Source organism: Panthera pardus, unplaced genomic scaffold, assembly GCF_024362965.1.
Source record: "Panthera pardus isolate Hobbes unplaced genomic scaffold, ASM2436296v1 HiC_scaffold_20, whole genome shotgun sequence".
NCBI lineage: Eukaryota > Metazoa > Chordata > Mammalia > Carnivora > Felidae > Panthera > Panthera pardus.
In genome coordinates, this window is record NW_026526766.1 from 10,785,493 (window position 1) to 10,804,805 (window position 19,313).

Below are 19,313 nucleotides of genomic sequence, written 5' to 3' on the forward strand. Positions count from 1 at the left end.
GGGGGGGGGGAGGGGTAGGCTTTGTAAATGAGTTGAAATCTTATCTGAGGTTCTTGTGGTGGCTGTTTTGAACATCTCTCTCCCTCTCGTTTCCAGTGGTTTTTGCTTGGTCCATACTTTGCGTTTTCCTTTCTGAGCACCTTCCTCGTGGGAGCTCCTGGGCCGGGTGTATTCTCTGTGACACATTGCCTAACCACAGGAACACGGCACGTATTCCCATTTTGCAGGGGGTTCCTTCACACGTGTGTCGTGCTCTTTGATTTACATAGCATCCTCACAGCTGTTATACCATCTGACCCAGTGACATTGGTATTGCTCTGTTTCACAGATGGAAAACGATGAAGAGTCGGGAAAGTTAACGAACTTGCAGACGATGCTCCCACTGAGAAGCCGTGGACGGGGACAGGAATCTGACTTAGTTTGTCTCCCCAAATCTGACTTGAAGGTCTGCACGCTTTTCTCCTTGCAGTGAGGGCTTAAGAGGTTTTCATTATGGCAAATGATAACAGGAGTAAGAAGACTGGTCTCACAGATTATTAAACGGATTCAAAGGCAGGGGCTGAGTGGCTCGGTCAGTTAAGCATCTAACTTTGGCTCAGGTCATGATCTCACGGTTCATGGGACTGAGCCCCGCAGCCGCTCTTGGCTGATAGCTCAGAGCCTGCTTTGGATTATCTCTCTCTCTGTCTGTCTCTCTCTCTCTCTCTCTCTCTCTCCGCCCCTCCCCTGCTCATGCCCTCTCTCTCAAAAATAAATAAATAAACATTTAAAAAAAAATGATTCAAAGGCCAATAAAACAAGAGGACTCCTCAAACCCAAAGTAAACCAGTCACAAGAAGCAAAGTGGCTCAGCTTATCATCAAAATTCTGTCACGGAGGGGAGGTGGGACCATCACACCGTGACCCCGCGAGTGGGAGTGAATGTTTCAGAATGCTTCTTTCTCTCAGCTGACATCTCGTTTCCTGTCAAATAAAACATTCGTTCCGATTTAATCGCTCAAGCGCTGTTTCAAAATCTCTCTTCTGGGTTTTCCTCCAACACTGGCAAAATGCTTGCTCTCAGGGGAAAAGGAAATGGCTGAGCAACTTGGCTTCTTATCCACATGTGCGGCTTCTAGAAAAGATCCGCGTGCACGTAGCAAGTGGCCGCTTCTGGTGTCTTGATTTCAGTGAGATTTTATTTTTTTTTTCCTACTATCAGCCACCCTGCTTTGGAGAATAAGCGTGACTTGTATTCTCAGCGTCTCCACCTTGAATCTCAGGAGCTTCAGGCCATACGCTTTTGGATTTTGCTTCCCCGGTAACTCTCCACATCCATACGGACATGGCTTTTATCTATCGGCCAAGAGCACAGCAAACCAGGCCAACCTGTAGGTTCGCTGACGTTCTGTTACTGGCTCCTCCTTTGCGACTGGGACCCTGAGCCAGAGATGGCTAGCTGACCCCCAAAGATTCGTGCTCCCCACTCACAGGGACGAGTTGTTGCTAGGCAGTGGCTGCCAGACAAGAACCGTATTCCCTAGCCCCCCTTGAGGATCAGTGGACCTCGTAAGTAGTCCTCACCGTGTAACGTGAGAAGGGCTGTGTACCACTTTCGAGCTGAGGTATTGTGGAATTGGTTATAAAGTCTTTCACCGTCTCTTCTTCTTGGCCCCTGGCTGAACGATGCCAGGGTAACCTAAAAGTCACAAGGCGACGGAGCCATGAGGTGGAAGCAGCCTGGGTCCCAGAGCCACTACTTGGAGAAGAAGGGCCACCGGACCTGCATCGGTTGGTGGCAAGAGTATAAAAATGGATTTCTCCTGGGTTATTCCACTGAGATTTGGGGACTATTTGTCCCCAAGCCTGGATATGCCTCCTCATTTGGCCAGGGTCCTGGAATTCGAGGAGCTTGAAACTGACACAAGGATTAATGAGTTGGGGGTGCCATGATGCTACAATGGAAGTCCTGTCGCTAATTCATACCCAGAGCAATTTGGGGGGGGGGGGCTGTGGGAAAGACCACTAGCTGCTTCTCAGTAGCCATTATCCCTTTCGTTCTAACTCAAGCCTGCTTTTATTGGAAGTGGTACTGTGCTGGGCTAATACAAACGATATTTGCTGACCTCCCTCGTAGTTGGAGGTGACACAGATCTGACCAAACGTGATATACGGCAAATGTCCAGTTTCCATTTTCTGGGGAAGTCCCTTGAAAGGGAGCAACGTTAGCAGACATGGCTCTTTTGCCTTCCCTCGTCTTCCTGGCTTCAATGTTTTCTTTAACGCATGGAGTCTCAGGAGCCATCTCAAGGCCATGAGAATGAGAGCCACCCACAGAGGACGATCGAAAACAAAGCCACAAGGAAGCTAGCCTCCACCAGCATCCTGGGCTATCCTACCGAGTCTGGATTGCCGACCACTGGAACTCTTGCTGTGTAAGAAAAATAAATAAACTCCTAATTTTTTTTAAGCCACGGTTTAGTGGGGTTGTCTGTTCCCGGCGGCAGCCAATGGCAATCCTACCTGATACAAGGGTAATCCTTCTGAGACAGCCCAAATCACCTATCTTCCTGATAGGCTGGCCTTTCTGCCTCCCTGCTCTGTTCTCTTCTCCTACTCTCTTGGATTCTTCCCAGCCCAGGACTTACCCTGGGCCACAGCGCTGCTGAATTTCTAAGCCCATAAGATAACTTCTGAGGGTAAAGAGCTCGCGGACTCTTTTGCTCGTCACTTAATGTAGCCTCAAATCCTGCTCCTCTGAGCGACACCCAGGGGTTTTCGAACACCTCGTCTCCATAACCTCAAGCGGCTGCCTCATCTCTGGACCAGACAACTTTGCAATCTTGGCTCCATCGATGTAATTATGGGATTGAAGAGAAACCCAAGAAGTTATTAAGTTCATTCACCTGCCCCCAGGCAGGACGGTGATTAGCTTTTCCAGACATTTCACTGACTTCCAAGGGCCAAGAGTCTTTCACAAAGCATGACTCATGGGCCACTTTGAAGGAGTCCATTTGATCTGTTCTCAGTTTCCCTGTCAGTAAAATGGGTATTGGGATCGGAGCAGGGAATGACAAGACCTTCTGCTTCAATATGTGACGTTGAAAACAATATGGTTTGTTTGTTTGTTTGTTTGTTTCTTTCTTTCTTTCTTTCTTTCTTTCTTTCAGATTAAAGGGGCCAAATATTTTGCAGCTTTGCCTGCTGAGAGATTGAATCTATTTCCCAACCCGATAAAGCTGAGTTTTTGCCCGGTGACTTGTTTTAACCAATTAATATGGTAGAAGGAAAGTTATAGACGTTCTAAAGCCTCAGGGATCCTAGTAGCTTCCAACCTCTTCTTCTTAGAAAGTTCTCTCGACCACATAAGGAAGATCAAGCTAGACCTCCTGAAAGATGAGGGACCGTGTGAGAAGGAACAGCCCTACCATGGCCCTGAACTTGTGAGTGAGACTATTCTAGACCTTCCAGCCCCAACTGCCCACTCACAGAATCATGAGAAATAACAATCCGCTGTTGCTTTTAAGTCCATAAACTTTGGGGTACTGGATGAGTTTGCTACGGCCTGCCATAACAAATTACCACAGACCCAATGGTATTTATTCCGTTGCCGTTCTGGAGGCCAGGAGTCCAAAATCAAGGTGTCAACAGGACCATGCTCCCTCTGACGGCTCTGGGGAAGAATCCTTCCTTGCCTCTCTACCTTCCACCGGTTGTTGGCAGACCTTAGTGCTTCCTACCTTGTGGTGGCCTAAGTCCAATCTCCGCCTCTGTCTCCATGTGGTGTCTTCTCCGTGTCTGTCTCTGGCTCTGTGTCTCTTGTTATAAGGATGCCAGGGATAAGATTTAGGGCACAGTATGACCCAGTATGACCTTGGGGCGCCTGAGTGGCTCAGTCAGTTAAGCGTCCGACTTTGGCTCAGGTCATGATCTTGCGTTTGTGGGTTCGAGCCCCACATCGGACTCTGTGCTAACAGCTCAGAGCCTGGAGTCTGCTTCGGATGCTGTGTCTCCTTCTCTCGCTTCCCTTCCCCTGCGTGCACTCTGTCTCTCAGAAAATAAGATAAAACATTCCAAAAAAACCCCCAGTATGACCTCATCTTAACTTATACCTGCAAAGACCCTCATTCCAAAATAAGACGACATTCACAGGTACCGGGGCTTAGGAATCTTTGGGGAAGAGACACAATTCTATCCACAACAGGTGGTCTGTCAAATAGCAAACTAGGACTGGTACTGATACCCTTTTCTATCATTTTTTGTACTTCAGACACATGAAGATAAACCTAAAGATAATAAAACGGAAAGGGTGATCAGTTCTGAAAGATAATACAGGACAGTGTCCAGAGAAGAGTTTCAGAATCTCCCAGGAAGAAAAATACATAAATAGAGTATTTTATTTATTGTTAGGGGTCTTAATGCTGGCGTAAAGCAGAATTGTTGATATATGAGACAGTACCGGGTCTTTGGAGCATCTTTATCCACATTTAAGACTTACTTTCTGGGAACAAAACACACATGCGCTTTCCCTCTAAGGTCAGAGCACGCCGTGTCCAGCATTGCGGGTTCAAGTCTGTGTACAAGCCAAAGCTTCATTAGAACCTTCTGGTTACCGTTGTCCCACTTCTCTTCTGTCTCACAGAAGCTTTATAAAGGAGTGGTCTCTACCAGCTTCCTCCATTTCCTCTGCACCGGCTCCCCCCATAACCCCATGAAATCTGACTTCCTTCCCCACAGCTCCACTAAAACTGCTGGGTCAGACGTTTATGCTGACCACCAGCAAGGCATATCCAAGGGCTCTTTCTTTGTCCTCATAGTTTGGCATCTGACTTTTTTTTTTTTTGATATATGAAATTTATTGTCAAATTGGTTTCCATACAACACCCAGTGCTCATCCCAAAAGGTGCCCTCCTCAATACCCAGCATCTGACTTTTTTAACTGCCTTGTTAGCTGGGTTTTCTCGCTCCCTTTTCACCCCCTCTGCCATATCTGGGCCAAATTCTTCTTCATTTCCTTTTGTAGATATCCCGTTGTACCGAGTGGCAGTGGGTCGAGCCTAGACCCATTAGTTTTCTCTTCCCACTATACCTTCCCACCTTCATTGATGACTTCCTAATTCACATGTTCCATCCCGACCTATCATTCAAGCCCCAAGCCTATAGCTCAAGCTGCCCAATAGAAATGCTGTATATTTTATGTTATCTGTATTAGTCAGAGTAGGCTTGGTTACGCTGTGGTAACGAAGAATCCAAAAAATCTTAGTGGCTTTATAAAGACCAAGACCTCCAGAGAGCAAGCATGACCTTGCCCTCATGGTCTTTACTCCAGGACGCAGGCTGACAGATCAGTCTGAACATTTCTGGTTGTACAGAAGAGGGAAAAAAGGCCAGGCTGGCTCTTAAAGCTTCACCTTGAAGTCACCAAATCACCTCCCATAAGGTGAAAAGTTAAATCCCGTCACAGGGAAGGAGAGCTGAATATAGGTCAATGTGCAGTCTACTATATTCTCTTAAACACAAACTCTACAAGACAAGTACCAAATCATCTTCCCAAAACTTACTCGGATTCCAAGCTTTCATAATTTCTCACTGGGATGGTATCTCTTTTATAAATATTATAAAGAGATTACAATTACAAAAATTTGTAAAATATACATATACCCACACACTTCACATGCCATCAACAAAAATCATCAATAATACAACTACCCAGGCATAACCCTGATAACATGTTGGCATATGTCCTTCTGGTCGCCTCCTTATCATACGTATCGATCTATTATCTCCGTAGGGAGATACATACATACTGTTTTTCAGTAAGAACGATTTCATCCCATACATTCAGCTTGGTGGCTGTCAAAATCTTAGCAAGATAATTTCAATATTTTCTTTTCTTCCATTTTGAAAAATATCATGATAATGACTTGGCCAATTTAAATATCCAGCACTGACCTCTCTCCTGAATCTCTGATTCCTAAATAAAGCTACATAGTAGGAAATTCTATTTGAATTTCTAATATGCCCATTAGACTTAATATGCCCCCAATTAAATTCTTGACTCACCCTAAAAGTCTGCTCCTCACCCAATCTTTTCAATCTCTGTGAAAATCATCAATATCCACCCATGACTTCAACCCCAGAGACCTGGTGATTTCTCCTTTTCTCCCACTGCCCCGCCCCCCCCCCCCCCACATCTAACCCACCCACTCAGTCCCCAGGCTGTGTCTCAGACCTGACTGACCCTCTCCGCTGTGGTCCCAGCTCTCTTGTCGTGTAGCCACCGTCCGTCCCCTGGACCCTGACTACCTCCCGGGCGCTCTCCTTGCTTCCAGCCAAGTCATGCCTCTGTTCCAGAAACCTTCCTAGCACACTTAGAGTAACGTTTACATTTTCCCCATTGCTTGTAAGGATTTGGTTGTTGCCAACTTTTCCTTTCTCCGCTCTACCACTCCCCCTTCATCCACTCTACTCCGGACACACCGGCTGTTTCTTTTCTTCCAACACACCAGACTTACTTACCCCTGCTCCACCAGCCACAGCTCTTGCTAATTCCTCTGCCTGGTCCCGCTCCCAGCGATCTACCGGCTCAGGGATGCCTTCCCGCCCACTCTTTTGAAGTATCTGCCCTCTCCATGCGGCCCTTTTACATTCTCCGCAGAGCACCTATTTTATCTGATATCTCCTCGTCTGTTTCCTGCTTTACATCTTTATTATCTTTCTGCTGGAGAATGACTTCTTTTAGAACAAGAACCTTATCTGTCTTGCTCGAGGCTCTATGTCGACCTTAGAACAGTGTTGGGCACATAGGAGGCTACGATCAATGTCCATCACATGAGCAAATGAATAAATATTTAGGCGTTTCTCAAGTCTAGTTGATTCCCTTGAAGTATCTGTGCATGCAGTCCCCTTCCACTCCCTTCTCGAGACCCCAGCCTAATCCCAGACCTCATCACCTCCCAGGGGGGTGACTGTGGTCCCCTCCTTGTCCGTCTCACAGAACTCCCCCTGCCGACCCCACACCATCCATTCTGCACACTGCTAGTTATTCTCATCATGCCAGTGACCAATAAACATCCGTCGCTCACCCCCCTGTCCCTCGAGGCCTGGCTGAACCCACCTCCCAGGGCTGCTGGAACCCCCTCCCCTACCTGCCCAGAGTTCTGTCAACATTCCTGCCCTCACCCTCACCCAGCCACACAAACTCCATCTCCTGTGTTCTCTTATGTCAACCTGCTCACTCCACTGAATTCTGGGGCATTTACTGGTTGTTGTATCTTCCCCTCTCCTGATGCCTTAGAGAAGGTCATAGGCAATCAAAAAAATTCTCGTGAGTTGAATGAAGTTATTGGATAGGGTACAATTACAACAGGTAAACTGGCCACCCCTTCTAGAGTGATATTATGAGGGGCACCGGTGGGGGGGCTCAGTCGGTTAAGCATGTCTCTTGATCTCGGCTCAGGTCATGATCTCACGGTTTGTGAGTTCAAGCCCTGCATCAGGCTCTGCGTTGACAGCGTGGAGCCTACTTGGGATTCTCTGTCTCCTCCTCTCTCTGTCCCTCCCCTGCTCGCTCTAGCTCTCTCTCGAAATAAATAAAACTTTTTAAAAAACTAAAGGGATATTGTGAGCACAGACAGTGATTTGGAATGAAAGAGCACGATACCAGTAGGTGAAGCGAACCAGTCAGAATGTCAACAGGGAGGTGACGATCTTGTTCCCGCAGAGAACAGATGGCCACCACTGCCTTGAAACAACATTTATGTTAAACAGCAGGATAAGGTACGTTTTTAGTGGACTTTGAGCCTGAGTTGTTCTGCTAGCATAAGGGAACTGGACGGTCATTCTACTGTCAATCACTGAGAGGTGACTCAACCCCGAGGCAGCTTGAGTTTGATGCCCTAATGACCGGGGCCCCCAAGGCGGTTATCCTTCCGCTGAGAGTTCAACTTCTCCTGACTGTACAGTACGTGGCCCGGAAGTGAATCCAGAGAATTCTAACACTCCCACCACAGAAGGGGTCTGCTGTGTGCAGAGGGACGCCCCGTGTCGCAGCGAGGCAAAGCAGAGAGTTGGGGGACGGCACTGCTGTCTGTGGCCATGCTCCCCACTTTTCCTCTTATGAGGTGTGGTGCCCCAGGGGACTAGGCCTCCCTGTTCAGACAGGGGAGAACCCAGCCCGACCGGTCAGTCATAGCAAAGCCCAAAGAGCCACGTGCTTTTTTAGCAAACATCACCCACCCTCTTTTGCTAGCCTACACACTTTCTCTAACCAGATGTCCAGGCAAGGAGGCCCAAATTGTATTCTGTGCTTTTAAAACCATACTATTGGGGCGCCTGGGTGGCGCAGTCGGTTGGGCGTCCGACTTCAGCCAGGTCATGATCTCGCAGTCCGTGAGTTCGAGCCCCGCGTCAGGCTCTGGGCTGATGTCTCGGAGCCTGGAGCCTGTTTCCGATTCTGTGTCTCCCTCTCTCTCTGCCCCTCCCCCGTTCATGCTCTGTCTCTCTCTGTCCCAAAAATAAATAAAAAACGTTGAAAAATAAAATAAAATAAAATAAAATAAAATAAAACCATACTATTTAAAAATAAATGTGTTCTCAACATAACTCCTTATCTCAGGTCAACTACAGAGCATGGATACACTTATCTGATGGAAACAAACAAACAAAATGTACGTATTGATGTATTTATTTATTTTGGGGGGGGAGGGGCAGAGAGAGGATCCCAAGCAGGTTCTTCGCTGTCCACACGGAGCCTGACATGGGGCTCGATCCCATGAGCCCTGAGGTCACGACCTGAGCCAGAATCAAGAGTCAGAGACAACTAACTGAGCCACTCAGGGGTCACACCAAAAAAAAAAAAACAAAAAAAACTTTTTTTTTTTTTTAAATTTCCTAGCTTTTCCAGGAAACGAGTGAGGTGACAACGTAAGGAGTGATTGACAAAAGAAACATTACCAGAATGTACACATCAAGATACCTGCTGTTTTGCACAATTTTACACAAGTGCCGTGTAATTGATTCTGATAGAACTGTCTTCCTGAATCAGCAGTTCCTCTTTGCAACAGCTCTCGGAGCTACTTAAGGACGCAACTAAACTCCCGGCTTCCAATATTTGACGGTCACATCTTTCCATTAATTCGGACTGGTACTACCTAATGTAACAGGCTTGATTACATGCTAATAACTTTGGCTCATTCCGGAAACCATACAGAATATTGTTTATGGATATGTGTACACACACACACACACACACACACAAAGTACAACTTGCAGGGGCGCTTGGGTGGCTCAGGTGGTTAAGCATTCAGCTCTTGATTTCGGCTCAGGTCGTGATCTCACGGTTCGTGGGATCGAGCCCCATGTTGGGCTCTGTGCTGATGGGCTAAACCTGCTTGGGATTCTCTCTCTCTGTCTCCCCACCCTCCCTCAAAATAAATAAATAAACATCACAAAATGAATAAAAACACATCTTGGTGATAGTGCTGGACTCTGACAGGAAGAAAGACAACAGGATAGGAGAGAAGAATAAGGGAGACTTCAAATTTATCCTTAATGTCCCTGTTTCTCACTCAGAAATATCTAAGACAAAAGTGACCACGTGTTAACATGTATTAATTCTGGCCAACAGGCCCTCAGGAACCTGCCACATTATCATCTCCCTGTATTTTCTATGTTTTTGAAACTTTCCAAGTAAGAGAAAAAGCAGATTCTCCCTTAAGGGAAAAAGATTTCACACCACTGGGCCAATTGTTTTCTTAATGTGTATTTATTTTTGAGAGACAGAGACAGAGCGTGAGCAGGGGAGGGGCAGAGAGAGAGGGAGACAGAATCGGAAGCAGGCTCCAGGCTCCGAGTTGTCAGCATAGACCCTGACGCGGAGCTCGAACTCACAAACCGCGAGATCATGACTTGAGCTGAAGTCGGACGCTTAACTGACTGAGCCACCCACGTGCCCTTGAGCTTTTTTTTTTTTTGATAAATACACTCCAGTCTCTTAGAGCAGTTCTAAAAGGATCTCCTAAAATGTTCTGGATACATCAACTATCCTTAGAATAAGCAGTATGACGCCAAAGATGACCACTTTGAAGGCACAAGGCCCCAAAAGGCAGGGCTAGGAAGCAAAGCAGAAGGCTCCGACCTTTTCCGGTGCACGATGTTGGGTTAACGTCCTTGCTCCTGCAAGTCCAGGGCATGGCTTGCTGTCTTTGCATTTCCAGGGTCTAGTGCAATGCTCAGAACAGAGTTACCCTCGGTAGCTGGAGTGAATTAATGAATATACTCTTAAAACTTAGAAGCCTAGAATTTGCAAACCCACTACATTAACCACACACCAGAAAGTTAAGAAATAGGAGAAAGAAGGTGATTACTTTGAAGTTCTACGTTCCTTAATCTAGTCTTTAGCCTGAATATCATTAAGTAACCTGTCTGCTATTTTTATCTTCGGCCTTTCACATGGGAAGAACAATAAATTATATCCTTTGAATGATAAGAGCTCTCATGAAGCCTTCTGAGGTTGTGTAAACAGGTTGTGTAAACCCAAAGCCAATCCTAGAGCAAGAGGGACTCAAAAAAGTATGAAAGAGGTCCAGTCTCTCTACAATCGGATCGAAGAGGAAAACACGGAGAATTACGTCATCTGGAATCTTGTTTTATGATGGACAGAGATTCTGATTCCTAAAAGAACTAGAGTTTAAGCAAAGGATGGATAGATTCGATTAGATTGTCAAAGTAAAAAGCGAGTGCAAGCGTGGCAGCTAGTGTCTAAAAGATAAGACAAGACCTAAGTTTTTAGAACATTCTGCCTTTATCAGTAACCCACCTATTCAATGAACAAAGACAGAAAGTATAGAAGACAGGAGTTACCAGCATCTTTAGCTGTATATTAGGCAAAGGAAAGAGGAGAAACGTATGACTGTTTTAATCCCTAAAGCATGACTTCAGAGGTCATGCAGGGATCTGGAAGAGAAGCTAAACAGGAAGAGGCAAGAGACATTTAAGAGAAGGGGTCAAGCTTGGGAATAAAGATTTTTTAAAAAATGATAGAAACCAGCAGGGGTGTGGATGCGAAGAAACGATCACTCCTAGGGCGACTGGTGGGAGCATAAATAGGTATAACTTTTCTGGGAGACAATCCGGCCATGAGCATCAAAAGCTTGAAAAATGTTTCTTTCCTTGGACCAAGCAATTCCACTCCTAGAAGTTTTTAAGGTAGTTTTGCACTAACACATAGAGATGTACATATAAGACATTCCATCAACCTCTGTATGTTTCCGTGAACAACTGGAAACAATCTTGAGGCACAATAATAGAATATGAATTCAATAAATCACTGCGGATGAAATCGAGGTGATTTTAAACAGTGTCGTGTAAATTATAACGTCGATCTACACTGACTGACATGGAGAGGGTTGTTCATGATATTTTAAAATTTTAAAAACCAACCCCGGAGCAGCATGTGCGATAAGATCTTACTTTTGTAAAAATGAAAGGATATGCATGCCAATGTTAATAACTGTAATTTATGGGCGGCAGGCATTTTTGCTTATTTGTTTCCTATTTCTCACGTTGAACACGGATGAAAAGGACAAAGGTCAGGAGAGACTCTGCTCTGCAACCCCCAATTCTGCTTTTCTAAGCCTGCATTTGATGTCAATGAGGTGGGACACGGGATAACAGTCCTATACCCTATGCCAACTTTACCAAATAGTTTGACCTCACCAAAGCCCTGCATACAGATGCCTTCATATATTTTTTTTAGAGATATAAGCCTGTTTTTTTAAAATGTTTATTCATTTTTTGAGAGAGAGAGAGAAGGAGAGGGAGAGAGACAGAGCATGAGTGGGGAAGGAGCAGAGAGAGAGGGAGACACAGAATCCGATGCAGTTTCCAGGCTCTGAGCTGTCAGCACAGAGCCCGACGTGGGGCTCGAACCCACGAACTGTGAGATGACGACCTGAGCTGAAGTCAGACGCTTGACAGACTGAGCCACCCAGGCACCCCGATATGAGCCTGTTTTTATTCTGTGTGTGTCCCCAAGTTGTCCATAAGCCAACAGTGCCACTACAGTGCAAGCTCAAGTAGCAGAGGGAAGACGCTTACTACAACCGTATAAACTCTTGCATTTTCCTCCACCCTAGAGAAACTTCGCGACTGATAAATTAGAGTAGACACTTGTGGGTACAGGGATAGTATGTTTTCTTGGCCCTTTATTATTGAGCAAACCATGAATAACCACTTGATCATCTGCCATTGAAAAATGCTAAGCACTCCTGTTTCTTAGCCTTCTTCAGCAAGCAGTCGGACTGCCACACCCCTGCCCTGGCAAGGTCCTTGTTAAAAAGGATGAAAAGATGGGGCGCCTTGGGGGCTCAGTAGGTTAAGCGTCCGACTCTTGGTTTCAGCTCAGGTCACCATCTCCCAGTTTGCCGAGTTCGAGCTCTGTCCCGGCGGCGCGGAGCCCGCTTGGGATTCTCTCTCTGTCCCTCTCTCCCTGCCCTGCTCCCACTCACCCTGTGCCTCTCTCAAAATAAATAAATAATGTTTGTTTTTTTTTTAAGTATAGAAGGATGGGGTGTTTGTAGCATCACCCCATTCCATCATTAGTGTGTCCGGCTGGGGAGGTGAGATGGGAAACCTGATCCCTTGAGCTCTCCCCTTCTCCCCAGGGAACCACACGATGTAATTATATTCTCTTTCCACAGGTAACCGCAGGATGCAACTATACATCTATTTTCCATGTAGAAGTAAATACTAGCTCCACACCTTCATGGGAACTGTCAGAGCTCAAAGAACTCCAAGTGAAGAAAAGTTCACCCTGGCAGAAGGTTCTTTCAATTGCACTTGATGCCTGAGGTCAAAGCGGAACTTTCCCAAGAATCTTGAAAAAAAAAAAAAAAAAAGATTCTGAACGTGAAAGACCAAAATCCTGAGTTGGATTGCCTGAAGCCTTGTCGATAGGTCATTGGTCTAGAACATGTCCGAGAAATGAAGCGATCCTGGAAAGCACGAACATGCCCCCTCTGTCGTCACTGCTAAAGAACGGCACTGTTTCACTGCAGATGCACATTTATTCATATATTTCTACATGTGCGTCATCTCCATAGACAAAAGGGCAAATACGTCTCAGGAAGATCTCCACACCTTCACCTTGTTCTGGCTCAAAAGTATTGGGATTCTTGAATGCCATCTATTTTCTCAGCTCCTTGTTTTTATCGTCCACAAAATCACATTCTCACGATGATTGTTTTGCTTAACGTTTTGTTCCTTTTCTACAACAATGCGATGAAGATATATAAAGTACTTAGCACGATGCTTGCCACATAGGAAGCAGTCAATAAATGTTACTTAGAGGATTCTAGAACAAGGCTACCTGCATTTCAATGCCAGCCCTGCCCTTCATTAGCGATTTGAAACTTTGGACAATTTTTATGACCTCTCTGTGCTCAGTCTCCATGTTACACATGGAGATAATAACTGTTTCACTTTTCAGGGGTGAATGAGTTACACATGCAAAGATTTAGACCCGTACCTGCCATACAACAGCCATTTTCTATTATTTATTCCTTTCAAACCTGAATGTCACGATCATTTATGTTTTTTTCTGCCTTGTGCCTTTTCAGTCTCTTACATATCCAAAGTCCTTATTTTGCTTTTACATGTGACCAAACTCTCTGTTGTTTGAAAGAAACCAAGATTTTACTTAATGAAATTTCAAACTATTAGTACTAATTTTTCTAATCTAGGAAAGCACTAAATGCCAGTGAGAAAAGAAAGGTAATTGATAATACAAGGATTGTATTACGACATTTAAAGAAGCAGTGTCCAAAATCCCAAACATGATGGTGAATTTCTTAACTACCGTAGTCTTCCTCTGTGCACAGGAAGCCAGTGACGGTTACACTGAAATGAAGCCGAATACAGGACACTTGCATGAAATTAAATTTTACTTTCTCCAGCTCAGAAAAATTCAGTGGCCGGGGCGCCTGGGTGACTCAGTCGGTTGAGCGTCTGACTCCGGCTCGGGTCATGATCTCGCGACTTGTGGGTTTCGGCCCCTCGTCGGGCTCTGTGCTGACAGCTCAGAGCCTGGATGGAGCCTGCTTCGGATTCTGTGTCTCCCTCTCTCTCTGCCCCTCCCCCACTCACACCCTGTCTCTCTCAAAAATAAAGAAACATTAAAAAAAAAAAGAAAAAGAAGAAAGAAAAATTCAGTGGGGGGTCTTTTCCCCCACATCTCCCTGAGAGGTGTGCTCTAGAGAAACGTTTAACCGTAACAAGTCATACGATGACATCACACGATTATACTTTGAGCTCAGAACAAAACAAAGAGCCCTATAGGATAGGACTCCTCCAGAATGTGGATTTCCAACATATGGGAATTTAGGCTTCATCAGAGTACGGAAGAGGCAGGGCAATCGTGAGGGGTGGGCAGTCCCAGGTTCCTGTTTTGCTTTAGCCCTGCCCCTAAACTGGGTGACGGTGTTTGCGAGAAGCCACAGAATTTGGGAAGGGTGGAGAACATTCTTCTCCTACTGTCGGCTGGCCTGCTCACTCCTTCTAGAGGTCAGTGTGGGTAGAACTGAGCTCCTTACAAATTTTTATGTATCAGATTTGAATATTTCCAGTTACCCCACAAACATTTTCAAGGGATAGTTTGTATCTTTATGAGTAGAAAGGGGAAAAAACAGGAACCCATGCTTCATATACTGATGGCCATATTTCAACAGCATCTTACTTTTGTAAGTTGATCTGTTTTGTTTTGTTTTTTAATTTTTTTTAATGTTTATTTATTTTTGACACAGAGAGAGACAGAGCATGAACGGGGGAGGGTCAGAGAGAGGGAGATACAGAATCTGAAACAGGCTCCAGGCTCTGAGCTGTCAGCACAGAGCCCGATGCAGGGCTCGAACTCACGGACTGCGAGATCATGACCTGAGCCGAAGTCGGCCACTTAACCGACTGAGCCACCCAGGTGCCCCGATCTGTTTTATTTTTTAATCTTTTTAAGTTTATCTTTTTTTGAGAGAAAGAGAGAGAGAGAGAGAGAGAGAGAGAGAGAGAGAGAGCGAGCGGGGGAGGGGCAGAAAGCGAGAGAGAGAGAGAGAGAGAGAGAGAGAGAGAGAGAGAGAGAATATCAAAAGCAAGCTCCACGCTGTTAGCACAGAGCTTGATTCAGGGTTCAATCCCATGGGCCGTGAGATCATGACCTGAGGTGAAATCAAGAGCTGGACACAAAACTGACTGGGCCACCCAGCCACCTCCAAGTTGATCTATTTTAAAAAAAATAGTGGGTAGGCACACAAGGGAAAACATTTTCTTTTCCAACTTCAAAATTGCAAAATGTCACCTGAGTGGTTTAAACACTAATCAGAATACAGAAAAGGTCACCAATGCCACTACTGAAATGCCATTTTTTTAAAAAAGCAGGTAATTCCTTGCTTGCTTTTATTTTTTTTTTTTAATTTTTTTTTTAACGTTTATTTTTGAGACAGAGAGAGACAGAGCATGAATGGGGGAGGGTCAGAGAGAGAGGGAGACACAGACTCTGAAGCAGGCTCCAGGCTCTGAGCCATCAGCACAGAGCCCAACGCGGGGCTCGAACTCATGGACCACGAGATCACGACCTGAGCCGAAGTCGGACGCTTAACCGACTGAGCCACCCAGGCGCCCCCTTGCTTGCTTTTAAAGGAAATTATTAAGACTCAGGCATCAAAATGGTACATGCCCAATTAAGAGTACAGTCTTGGGACGCCTGGGTGGCTCAGTCGGTTAGGCGTCTAACTTTGGCTCAGGTCATGATCTCACAGTTTGTGGGTTCGAGCCCCACGTAGGGAGGGCTCTGTGCTGACAGCTCGGAGCCTGGAGCCTGCTTCGGATTCCGTGTCTCCCTCTCTCTCTGCTCCTCCCCCACTCGTGCTGTCTCTGTCTCTCAGAAATAAAATACAACATTAAAAAATTAAAAAAAAAAAAAAAAAGAGTACAATCTTTAGAGTAGTTTATAATCCCAGCTCTGTTCTTGGCCTTGAAATTGTATGGCCTTGTGCAAACTACATCTCCAGGCTTCATTTTCCTTCCATATGAGATTTCATGTGAGTCTCCTAAGATTTCTGTGAGGATTCAATGATATAATCCCTCAAGCATATCACAGTTTCTGCAACACAGTAAGCGATCAACTAAAGGTGAGTTTTAATATGATATTAATACCACATATGTCCTTATTAATGAACTCCTTTGAGCAGTAACTATAACTCTTCTGCCCAATACACAAATGCCTCAGAAGAGAAAACAACCCTCCTGAATAGGAATATCCAATCCTTATTCTTACCCGAGGATTAGGGAACCTTTTCTACTTTATTTAACTTGAGTGAGGCACTTCTTGTTCAGAGTGCATCGCACATTCTGTTCCACTGAGCATGTCTGGTGATCTCAGCACAGGGACAGAAGACATACGGGCGAGGCCATCCGCCCCAAGCGGCTTTAGCCGGCCACTGGCATGGTCACACCCAGCCCAAAGTGGTCCCTGCGTGGGAAGTTCTCCAATTCCAGCTCTCTTTCCTGCCCCTTCTTCCTTAGTCTCTCAAAGGTGACAACGGAGACAATGGTGACAAAGATGGGAGCTGACGGCAATGACGATGAGGACAGCCACTGCGTAACATACGCCCTCAGCCAGGCCCTACGAGCACTCTGCCCCCATTATTTCACTCAGTCTTCCCAATGGTCGTAAAAAGTAGGTATCATGATTATCCCCCTTGACATAGAAAGAAACCAAAGTTTAGGGAGGTTAAACGACATGCCCACTGTCACACGGTTTATAGCAGCGAGCCGATCTGCAAGCACGTGTGATTCCAGCCCGGCCACACCAACCCGGCTGCTGCTTTCAAGAGCGCTTTTAGGATGAGCACAGGTCCTGCCGCTGCCTGCCCCCCTCCCCCGGAATTAACTCCTCCACACCCCACAGTTTCGAACATCTTTCTGTCCCAGTCACAATTTTCCTGACCTAACATTCACAGGGAGGGAGGGACCGTTGTGGCTAAGCGGTACCTTCATTGCTAACTTCAGCTAGATTCCCAAATTCTCCAAATGAATCAATTGCTCTTTCTGGCTTGCAACAGTCATGAAACCTAATCCAAAAAAAAAAAAAAAAAAAAATCCCACGGGGAGATCCCTGATCTACTTCATGCCTTTCAACTAGTACCTTTTGGCCTCCAACATTAATCTACGTACATATTCACAATTAAATTCGTGTTAAAGGTGAAGAAATAGTAAGGTAAGAGAAAGGACTTGCCCTCAGCCCTCCAGCAGGTAGAAACAAAATCGCAAGGAAGCCCGGTGACCCTCTAGAAGTCCTTACCGCCAGATTATTCCGTACTTCTAATTCCTTGCTGTTCCACCTCTTAACACACTATGGGCACAAAAAAATGTCCTGTGGAACCACCCTTTCACCGGCTGGGCCGAGAGAAGAATAACAAGTCCCAGCGGCAGGGAGGGCAGGGGAATGATGAGCTGACCCTTCAGGACCAGTTTCGCCTTATCTTTGAACCAGACGGTCTGGATTTCTCAGGGCAAGACGAACATGGCCCCAACGACTTGTCAGCAGTTTTCCGAGGAGGAAAAACTGCAGTTAGAGCACCTCCGGTGAGAACTTTGAGCAGTAAATGTGCTCGCGTGTAGTTTGTGCCATTTTGGCCAGGAATTGTACGGTGAGTTGGATTCCTTGTCCTTAGTTCTTTGCCCGAGCGCTATAAATGTAAAAATATCAGCCACAGGCCATTCCTCTCTGTTTATTTAAACGGAGAATTTAAAAAATCACTTTTTCCACTTCAAGGCTCCCTCGGACCAGGGAATAAAAATAGCGATGTCCACAGGAGCCAAACTTCTTAGGGAAAAGTAAAAGCACAGGGCAAAGCGCCCTGCTCAGAACAACCAAAGCCCCAAAGCAGCTGCCCCCAGAGGCAAAACTCCCCTTTCAGCCGCCTCTCCTCTTGCCCCGTCTCACCGCAGGCTCAAAGGAAGGCGCAGTTGACGAGGAAGTGGGCAGCGAGCCCCCCGAAGGGCTAACCCCTTGCCCTTCACCGCCCCCCCCCCCGTGCGCCCCCGCGCCCCCGCGCGCGGCCACCTGTCAGAGGCCCCGAGGGCGGCGCGGGCGAGGCGGGGTTGGGGAGGTGGCCCGAGAGCTCGCTCGGGGAAGGGACGCTGGTGGCCCAGGATTGTCGGGAAGGAGCGGGCTGTCGCGCGCTCGGCTGCCCCACCGCGGCGGCCTCGGGGGGCGCTCGGCGTGGGGGGGGGGGGGGGCGGTCTCAGGTGCACCCCGCCGCGCCGCCCGCGGCGCTCGGCCGGCTGGGGCGGTGCGGTCGCCAGTCCACCGCGCCGCGGGGCGCGCCTTACCTGTTGATCTTGAGCGCGAACGCGCGCCGCTCTGCGCCCGGCAGCGTGGCCATGGCTGGCGCGCGCCTCGTCGGCCTCGGGGGGCGCGGGGCGCGGACGGCGGGGGTCCGACGCGCCGCGGAGCCGCTGCAGCGCACGCCGAGCGGGACGCGAGCCTCATCTGTCCGTCCGGGCTGCAGACTTCCGCATTTCCACCTTCGGCGCTGCAGTCACCGCGGGGGAGGGCCCAGCCTCGAGCGGCGGCGGCGAGCCCAGCCACCCGGCGCCCGGCCCGGCGCGCAGGGAGCGGCGGGCGAGAGGGTGTGGACACGCCGCGGAACTGCCCTCCGGATGCTCCGACCGACGGCGCGCTCCGGCGGGGCGGGGGCCCTGACCTCGGGCAAGAGGGCACGCGGGCGGGGGGCCGGGCGACCGCTGAGCGAGGCGGGAAAGTCCGTCCGCCCGGAGCCGCGAAGCTGCCAGCGCGCGAGGGCAGGAGGGGGACCGCGCTGTCCGCCCGCCCCGCGGGACCCGGCGAGGCCGGGAAACCAGCCCTGGGATTCTCCTAGCCGGGCCGTGTCCGGGGTCCACGCCAAGCCTGGGGGAAGGCAGGCTGGCAGACACACAACCCAGGATACAGATCAACTTTTGCAAAAGATGTGTCCCGCATCCTTCCTGGGGCACCTGCTGTAAATAGAATGAATGCCTCCAAGGAGTAAACATTGTAAGTTACCCCCCAACATCCCCTTCAAGTTTTTTCTTTTCTTTCTTTCTTTCTTCTTTTTTTTTTTTTTTTTTTACAACATTAGGATAAAAGGTTTTTGTTTTTGTTTTTCTGGGAAAACGCCACAGGCCTCTTTGCTGTGAGTCAAGGATACGCGGCAACACACGGCAGGCCTGTTTATTTCAGTTTCACACCGAGAGGTTTGCTGAGAGGCTCAGCCCCAACTCAAGAAATATCAGAAAAGTCC

The 19,313-nt window shown here is 47.4% G+C and overlaps 1 protein-coding gene across 4 annotated transcripts in view; it reads right to left on the reverse strand.

The window, feature by feature from the left end:
• The window catches only part of DOCK8 (dedicator of cytokinesis 8), a 226,997-nt gene extending 208,448 nt beyond the window's left edge, over nucleotides 1-18,549 (reverse strand). For 2 of the 4 annotated variants that reach the window (XM_019463659.2, XM_019463658.2), the window contains exon 1: nucleotides 18,364-18,546. In XM_019463659.2, coding sequence (XP_019319204.1) covers nucleotides 18,364-18,416 — 53 coding nt within the window. In that variant the 5' untranslated portion in view covers nucleotides 18,417-18,546. Of the gene's footprint in view, nucleotides 1-17,329; nucleotides 17,581-18,363 lie in introns of those variants that run through there. The other 2 variants (XM_019463660.2, XM_019463663.2) reach the window with 2 other exon arrangements.
• Nucleotides 18,550-19,313: the final 764 nt, after the last annotated feature.